This window comes from Belonocnema kinseyi, chromosome 1 (assembly GCF_010883055.1).
Source record: "Belonocnema kinseyi isolate 2016_QV_RU_SX_M_011 chromosome 1, B_treatae_v1, whole genome shotgun sequence".
Classification (NCBI taxonomy): Eukaryota; Metazoa; Arthropoda; class Insecta; order Hymenoptera; family Cynipidae; genus Belonocnema; species Belonocnema kinseyi.
The window spans coordinates 170,502,931-170,512,870 of record NC_046657.1 but is presented as its reverse complement, the minus strand read 5'-3'; the positions used below and the strand labels follow the sequence as shown (position 1 = coordinate 170,512,870).

Genomic DNA, 9,940 nt, shown 5'->3' with positions numbered 1-9,940 from the left:
CATTTATTTTATTTATTCAAATTTATTTTTTTGGGTTAAAAAATAATCTTTTATACTTATACTACAACTAGTTGATATTTCCATATTTTTAAGTAGAAAATTCCACTGTTTCGAATAAAAAATTCGTCTTGCTATCTTAAAAATTCAATATTTTTCTAGACAATCAATTAATTAATTTTTTAAATGAAAATTTAACTGTTTTATAGTTGGTTAATAGTTGATCTTTTTAGTATCAAAAATGAGCTACTTGTTTAAAAATGTATGTAATTTGTTAAAATTCTTCTTTTTAGGTCGAAAATTATTCTTAATGATTGAAAATGCAACTATTATCTTAAAAATGTATGTGATATGTATTTTTATGAAAATTAGTCTTTTTTAGTAGAAAATTATTATTTTTGATTAAAAATGTATCGTTTTGGTTAAAAAAGTAATTATTTGATTGAAAATTCAAATTTTTTGCAGAAAACGCGTCTTTTGAGCTTCAAAATTGATGTATTTTATTGGGAATTCATCTTTTATAATAGAAAATTAAAATTTATGGTCGAAAATTCATATTGTTTTACGTGAACATTCTAAATTTTGGATAAATTTGTTATTATTGATTGAAAAATCTTGATTTGTTGAGAATTCAAGTATTTCTGATGTAATCTCTTCTTTTTGGTTCAATTCAACCGTTTCTGATTTAAAATTAAGATCTTCCCTTGTCTCCCCAAAATCGTCCTACGTTATTTTTGAATCACCTGTAAATAAATTCACAGAACAAATTTAGTCTCCAAAAATTACGTTTGTTAGGAGGTTGTGGAGTGGGGGGGGGGGGCACCAAAACTTACGGACCCTCACAAAAGGGGATACGTGGTGTAAAATGTAAAAATAAAAATAAGGTCAGAAAAGTAGGGTCTCAAATTTTTCAAGGGAATAAAAAGGCCTGAAGTTATTTATATAACTTATATACGAATTTTTAATTTTAAATTAGTGTTTTAAATCTCGTTTACTTATAAATATTTATCAAAGATAGTAGTTTTAATATAAAATTTCTAAAATTTTGTATTTTAGCAAGTGGATGGTTATACCCCTGGAGTAGACTATCCAATTTACAACTCTGTACCGTTTGGTCTCAGCTTTACCTGCAGAGGAAAGATACCTGGTTATTACGCCGATCCAGATACTAGATGTCAGGTGAAGCTCAATTCATAAATCATTTTAACAATATAATTAATATAGATTTGAATAAAGAAACTTAATATAAATATTTTTTTCAATTACTTAATAATTTCCTTTGAAGAGAAACTGTCTGAAAATTATAGGACTATTCGTGAATCAGTTGCTTATAAGCATTTGACTTACAGAGGATAATCAATAATTAAAAGTACAAAAAAAATTTCAATTCTTATTTATTAGCACGTATATTGTCTTAACTTTTAATTAAATTGAATTAATAATTTTATATAAATTATTATTTTTAAATAAGAATCATTTATTGCAGGTGGCATTATCCACTGTGGGGAGGTTGCCCCTAAGTTACCACCGATAATTTTTCTTTTCAATACTTTAATGTCAATTAAAATCTTTTTTCTGTTTGCTATATTGAAAAAATATTTATTTTGTTTAATTATGGATTATATTTTTTAATAGTTCTGCCAAATTGTAAAATTAATTTTAATTATGCAAACGATTATTTATAAAATAAATTGAATGCTTGTATTTAGGTATGGCACTGGTGTATTCCTGGAGGAAGACAATTTAGTTTCCTGTGTCCTAATGGCACTGTTTTCAGTCAATCGGCTCGTGTCTGTGATTGGTGGTTCAAGGTATGTTTTCAAAATCCTTACAATAAAGATTTTTCTCAATAAAATTTGAAATCTTGCTTTTTTATAATTAACAAATTGACTGCGTATTTTGCGACTGATTTGGATATCTTATTATTTTTTTTATTTTTAATTTATTGTCTCATTTTTCATTCAATGTTTATACATAATTATTTACATTTTTCTAGGTGGACTGTAACGATTCTCCTAGGCTCTATGGAATCAATAGCGATTTATATCGAGACGCACGTGGAAACCCAATTTAGAAAAAAAACAGTATAGACTAATATGAACTATAGTTTTTATTTTTACGTTTTATCTTATTTAATTTTGATAAAAAAACATATAATATTGCAAAAATACTTTGCACTAAAACAAAGTCAAGTTACCAAAATAATATTGTAAATATTAGAATAGATTTTGTAAATGTAACGTAAAATATAGTTTGAATCAATTTCCAAAATTTTTTACTGGTTACCATTTTTTATTCAAATTTTATTTAGAGATTGCTAGCTTACCGTGCGGTAATGCAATGCCTAGATTTGCAGAATTTGATCTTACCTACTTAAGGTATAAAAAGTCAATATTACAGATCTTTTCTATGGTAAAGAATATTACCATATACTGCCAGAATTTTCATTTTATTAATAAAAAATGTGGAGAGGTTTCTCTAGACCGTTGTAGGTCTGAAGATGAATATTCTTAGCTTAATTTTTTTAACAAAAAGTAAAATCTAAAAATTTTTCACCCCTGAAATTATTTTTTATTTACAGACAAATAAACCCTACATTTTGTGAAAGAAAACAATGATAAATATATTAACGGACTTAAAATACCTCCATTTGTAATTTCATTTTCAGACCTAACACGGCCCAAAGCGACCTCTTAGCAATTTGAATTTTTTTTACCACTTTTTTGGGTACCTTAACATGCATGAACCAAAAATTCTTAATAACATATAAGACATCTTGACAATGCGAAAACTCACTGTATTTTGATAAATGTTGAATCCAGACCGAATTTAAAACATGGCAATTCTTAAATTATAAAATCCTAGAAGACAAACAATTAAAAAAAATTTCCATAATAAAACAAAACATAAAATAGGAAATAATATGCTATGAACATATTTTTTATTTTATTTATCATTTACTTTTTATTACTTATTACTTACTGCTTACTATTCACTATTTATTATTTAATATTTACTATTTACTACGTACTACTTACTATATACTATATAAAAATTACTATTTACTAATTACTGCTTACTGCTTACTATTCGCTATTTTTTATTCATTATTATTTACTATTTACAACTTATTACATACTACTTACTGTTTGATATTTGCTATTTTTTATCTGCTATTTGTTATTTTCTATTTACTATTTATTATTTTCATTTATTTCTATTTTAAATTTATCATTTACCTCTAACTACTTACTATTTACCATTCGCCACTTACTACATACTACTTAATATTTCCTATTTACTATTTACTAATTACTGTTAAATACTTGCTACTTTTTTTCTTACTACGTACTACTTACTATATGCTATTTCTATTCACTATTTACTATTTATTAATGACTGTTTAGTACTTGCTACTTTTTTCTTACTGAGTACTACATACTGTTTGCTATTTTGTATTCACTATTAATTAATATTTACTACGAACTGCTTGCTGTATATTACTTATTACTTACTACTTATTAAATACTATTTGATATTTGCTATTTTTTTCTGCTATTGGTTATTTTATATTTAATATTCTCTATTTTTTATTCAGTGTTATTTCTATTTACCACTTACTAGTTAATACTTACTATTCACTGCGTACTACATACTATGTACTACTTAGTACTTACTACTTATTACATACTATTACTATTTTCGATTTATTATTTGGTATTTTCATTCATTATTATTTACTATTTACTACATACTGCTTACTGCATACTACTTATTACTTATTACCATTACCATTTACCACTTTCTATTTACGATTTACCATTCACTACTTACTACGTACTACTTACTATTTATTATTTGCTATTTGCTATTTTTATTCGCCATTTACTATTTACCACTCACTAGTTACTACTTACTTCTAACTACCTACTATTTATTACGCACTACTTACTATTTATTATTCATTATTTAATTTTTAAAAAATTATTTCTTTTTTAGGAGTTTCCTTTTTTGGGCATTTTCTGTGTCAGCAAGTTTACAGTGTTGGATACTTTGTAATGTCGGTAATTAAATTTCGGGGATTTTTAAACTCGATAATTTCCTACACTGGTGGGAATTTTCCAATTCGAGAATTTAAAATTGTACTTTCATATAATTTCAAAAATGTTTTATTTCGAATATTTTCTTTTTCCGGAATTGTACATTGACAGGAATTTTATTTTTTCGCGATTTCTGAGTCGTTCCGGGTTTTATTCAGGAAATTATTTTCTTGATATGTATAATTAATATTTTGTTTTTAGACCACGATGTTAGAATGTTTGTATAGTCCAATTTTGGTCGTAGATGGCTTAAATCCAAGCAACACATGTAGAATTGTGATAAATAATGAAATTTTATAGTTTACAGTATCGTTTTTTCGTTTGAAAAAAAACTTGCTAATCTTCTTGTTGGACTGATTTTTGGAATTTCAAATCAAATTAGCTAATTAAATGTCCTATATTATAAATTATATTCGTTTTACGGAAAATAGATAAAATTCAAGGAGGCGCAAATTTAAAAAAAAAAGTGGTTATCTTATTACATTCGAATGTAATAAAAAAAACCGGTTGTATTTGTACTTTTTACTGAGAAAGAAACATCGTTATTTTGAAATTATATAATTTTGTATATATAGCAGGCGGACCTGACTCATAAAAAATTTCTTGAATATTTTTATTTATTATTTTAAATATTCATGTTGGAACGATAAAAAATGGAGGAAATATCGAGAGCGACTTAATTTCTGTTTTTTTTTTTTTTCGTCAGTCGAGCACGACGAGGACGTTGGCAATTTCTTGGCATGATTGGGCAATAGAAAGTGAGTGGCCAGCCTGCTCATTGGCTGGCCAGCGTTCTGTCTCCTGAACACTTTAACTGTTCCTTGCTATACTTTTCCGTAAGCATTTTATATGCAAGATTCGTTACACCAATGCAAGTCACAGACGGGGATTTCAAAGAAATTTGGCGTGGGGGGATTTTTTTCATTCTGTTCAATACTTCAATCATTTCACTAAATTTTAATCACTTTGGTTAAACTATAGGCTGTGTAAAATAACTTGCAGCTGAGAAAGTTTCTATAATTATAATTCTAGAATAATTGTTTAAAACTTTTTTCCGTGATAACGTAAACAGAAATGATATTTTGCCACATATTTATAAAATATAAAGCAGTGATATTAATTCCAGGTGAGTCCAACTTGTCGTAATATTGAACACTTGAATTCCATTGAACTAAATTCAACCTTCCTTTAGCGAATTTCATTTAAAGCAAAGTAATTCCTTTGAACATTCAGAGAAATGAAACAGAATTAAAGTGAATTGATCAGAATTTAGGAAGTAGAATGTTATTCTATATAGAACAGAATGTAATTCAATGGCATGATATACCATTCAATAGAATAAAATGATGTTCAATGGATTTAAATGGAATCCATTAGAGCAGAATGGAATTCAATAGAATAGAATGGAATTCAACGGAAAAGAACAAAAACGTATTACGGATTCAATCGGAATTAATTGAATACAATAAAATATTTGGAAATTCCATGACATAGAAGAGAATTCTACAAAAGAAAATGTAATCCAGTGGCATAGCATAGAATTTAATAGAATAGAATGGTATTTAAAGTAATCATTTGAAATTCGCTAGACTATAACTTAATTCAAAGGTATATAACGTAAATGTACGGAATTTAATGTGAATTAATTTAATGCAATAAAATATTTGAGAATTCAATTAAATAGAATCAAAGTTGATGCAATGGAATGGAATTTAATAAAATCGTATGTTATTCGAACTATTCGAGTAGAATTCACTAGAATAAAATACAATAAAATATCTAAGAATACAATTAAATGGGATGGAATTCTATTGGATAGCACGAAATGAAATTAAATGGAATTTAATGGTGTAGAATATAATTTAATGGAATTTCGATTAATTGAATTCAATGGAATAATACTAAATTCTACAATCTGAAATAAAACGTGAAGGAATTAATCAAAATTCAAAAGAAACCAATGGAATTCAATAGAACACATGAGAATTTAAACAATTAAAAGGAAGTTAACGAAATCGATAAAAATCAATGGAATCCAATGGAATTCTGTAAATTGAATGTAGCTCAATGACATAATATGCAATTTACAGGAATGGAAGGAACTTAAAGGCGTAGAATCAAAACTAATCAAATTTAAAGGAAATTAATTGAATTTAGTGGAAAATAATTAACTACATTAATATATGTGGGACTACAATGATATAATAGAATAGAATTCAGTGGAATCGTGTAATATTCAACAGAAATAAATATCATTCAATCGAATCAAATGGTATTCAATGCAAGATAATGGAATTTAATGGAATATATAAAAATCTAACAGAATTTAGTTGGATTAACAAGAATTTAATAACAGGCAGTGGATTTTAACGAAATTCAACACGATTTGAAGGTATTCAAAAGCTTCCAAAGGAATTCAATAAAATTCAATAAAAATAAGTGAGAATTCATTAGGATAAAAGAAAATTCAACGGTACGGAAAGAAATGTAACGGGATTCAATGCAATTAAAAGTAAATCACTTCAATTCAGTGAAAATCAATTGAATACAGATAAAATTCGTGATAATTCAAAGAAATAGAATAGAGTTCAAGAGAATAGAAACGAATTTATTGGAATCGAATGGAATTTATAACAATAGAGTATAATTTAATAGAATACAATGGTATTCAATAATTCGAATGGAGTTCAAGAGACTGGAATGAAATTCAACGATATACAACGAAAATGCCTGGAAAACATGGGAATTCAAATGAAATTAATTCAATTAAGCAGAAATGCATTAAATTTAATGAAATCGTACGGAATTTAAAGCTATTGAATGCAATACAATGCAATCGAATTAAATTAAATTAAGTAGAATACCATTGCATTGAATCGCATGAAATTTAATAGAATCAAATTAAATTCAATGGAATTGATGAGAATTCAAAAGAATCAAATAAAATTCAACGGTATGGAATCAAACTTAGGGAAATTCACTGGAATTAGAAGAAAATTAATTAAATTTAATCGATTACACGCAAATTCAATCAATTTAAATATAATTCAATAGAATCGAATTAAGTTCAAGAGTTTGGACAGAGACCTAACAGGATGTAAGTAAATCAGTTTAATTCAGTAAAAATAAATCAAATACAATGAAATTTGTGAGAATTAAAAGAAATAGAATGGAGTTCAATAGAATAAAATCGAATATAATGGAACCGAATAATATTCAATGCAATCGAATAGCATTTAATGTAATAGTAAACAATTCCATGAAACAGATTGGTATTCAATAATTCGAATAGAGATCAAAAGAATAGGATGAAATTCAACGGTATAGAACGAAAATGCATGGAACTCGATGAAATTCGAAGAAAATAATTTCAATTTAGTAGAAATGCATTGCATTCAATAAATAAAGTTGAAATTCAAAGGAATAGAATAGGATCCAATGCAATCGAATCAAATTCCATGAAACATATAATATATAATGAAATGAAATTGAAAGGAATAGATTAAAATTTAATGGAATTGAATTAAATTCAACAACATAGAATAAAACAGCAAAATTCAATGGAATAAAAAAAATTAATTGAATTTAGTGGAATACATGCAAATTCAAACAAATAAAATATAATTCAAGTGAATCGAATGGTATTTAATGGTAAGAAACGAAACTTAACGGTATTCAATGCAATTCAAATAAATCGGATCCACTGTAAATAAAAAAGACCGTTCTCTGCCAGAAGTCGGAAAAGTGCAAATAGAGAAAATGACACAGGAAAAATAATCTGGTATTCGAAGGTGTTATGAGTAAATGTGAAATGTTTTTTATTTTATTTCTTGCTAAATACGACGATATTTCGTTAAAATAAGGCAACTAAATTAAAGTTTAGTTATTTCCATAGGTTTTTATGAACAACTACGTGAAGAGAGTTATGCGTTATTTTTGCGGACAACACTTATTAGAAACTATTATTATTACATTTTACTAAGAAAATTAAACTTTTTTAACGTATGTATTACAGGCAGGTAATATATAGCGAAATTATTGTTTTATTGTTATAAACCAGGGCGCACAGTAAAGTTAGTCAGAGTTTTTGAAAATAGACTGAAAAAATAATAAAAAGATATTTAACATTTCATTCTATTTTGTAGAAATTTAATCTCCCCCAGCGATTATTTCATTTTATTCTTAAAAGTAATTTATTTAAACAAATACTTTAGGGAACCAGTTTATTGTCTACCTATGGACATTAATACATAGACTAAAAAAAATTTCAAAACTTTATAAATTGTTTATAAATTTTTTAATCATTGCAATTGTCTATTATTAAGGGGACGTCCAAAAAAGGGCCAACAAAATATTGCTCATTTTTTTTAGTAATTATCGACGTAACTAGCAGTAACTTTTACATTTCACAGCAGGGGTTACAGATAAAATATTAAGATTCAAAGCAGACCGGCAGAAAATGATTTGCTAAAGGATTTTTCAATTCATTTCACTTTAAAACTTTAGGAACACTTTTTGTGTTTTTTCCCATCGAAGTAATATCCATCGACGTTAAATCCATCGACGTGACCATAGTTTCATGTTGTGAGGGCCAAACAATAATATCAATTGCATGGGACGAAACACAAAATTTTTTACAACATGGGTAAAAATGATTTTCCAACATAAATGTATTTATATATAATTTTTTTCTTTGCAAATCTATTTAATTGAATCAAGAAAACCTACGGTGAAAAATAATTTGTATCTAACGTTTTTTATTCGATAAATAAAAGAAAACATTTCTTTTTATATATAGTACATATTTTCTATCATACTATTCTTCATTTGGGGAAATTTAGTTGCATTCTTTTAGTTTGTTTAAAAATAATTATAGTTACAGGAAAGATGGAAATGGGTGCGACGTCACAAGCCTCCACAAGCCTTTCAAATAAATTTGTAGCGTGAATACTTTTATGAGGTCTTGTTTTGATGGAAATGAACCTAATTTTCCCTTTTAAAAAAATGATTTTGACAAAATGTTGTTTTTAAAGTTACTTTTTTCGAAAGTCCCCTCTGCATGGAGAATTACCCATATACAATGATATGATGATTTGTGCACATGAATAATTTAAATGCGAGAGGGCAGAGGAAGATTATGTATTAAAGTCGTGGAATGGAATCTATTTCACTCTTGGAAAATAATAAAAAACGTGAAAAGAAATTAACAATTTGTTGAACTCTTAGACGAAAACAATTTGTTTCGTCCTCGATTTTTTTCAAAAATGCAAACTTTTTTACATTTTGTTCAAAACTATTATGTCAAATGTATATTACATTTGTTTTTGTACTTCTGCCTGGGATTGCTTATTCAGTTATTGCAAAATAAAGTACAAATTTTATTTATAATTGATTTAATATTTATGTTACTTCTGTTGCTCTAAATTTTATTCTCAGCTATCCTGAAAAATGTATCGTTTCAATAAATTTATAGTATCACAATTCATCATATGCATTAGTATTGAAACAGACGTATTTTCACTGTCTTGTTTGTGAAAAAAGTGCGCTTCCTATAAAAAATTATTTTGTTATTAAAAAAATTTAATTTTTTATTTCCGATGCTTTTTTTACGATGAAAACGAAACTTAAATAAAAAGTACGCGTTAAATAAAAAAAATGATTAACAAGGAATAATTTTGACCAGTTTTTTTTTTTTGCTCGTAGTTTATGCCTTCTGCCCCAAAAATTGAAATTTGTTTTTACTTTTAATGTTGTTTTTCATGAATAAAACAAAAACCACGCAATATGATTCTTCAACAAAATTCAAAAAGTTGTTATGTCAGACTTTTGAGGGGGGGGGGGGG

General features: G+C 26.5%; 1 protein-coding gene across 2 annotated transcripts in view; it reads left to right on the top strand.

Moving 5' to 3' along the window:
- Window positions 1-2,269, top strand: part of LOC117170910 (U-scoloptoxin(01)-Cw1a) — a 30,908-nt gene extending 28,639 nt beyond the window's left edge. The window contains exons 3-5 of one of the 2 annotated variants that reach the window (XM_033357960.1): window positions 1,054-1,176; window positions 1,707-1,808; window positions 1,994-2,269. In XM_033357960.1, coding sequence (XP_033213851.1) covers window positions 1,054-1,176; window positions 1,707-1,808; window positions 1,994-2,071 — 303 coding nt within the window. In that variant the 3' untranslated portion in view covers window positions 2,072-2,269. The remainder of the gene's footprint in view (window positions 1-1,053; window positions 1,177-1,706; window positions 1,809-1,993) is intronic. The other variant, XM_033357967.1, reaches the window with a different exon arrangement.
- The last annotated feature ends 7,671 nt before the right edge of the window (window positions 2,270-9,940 follow it).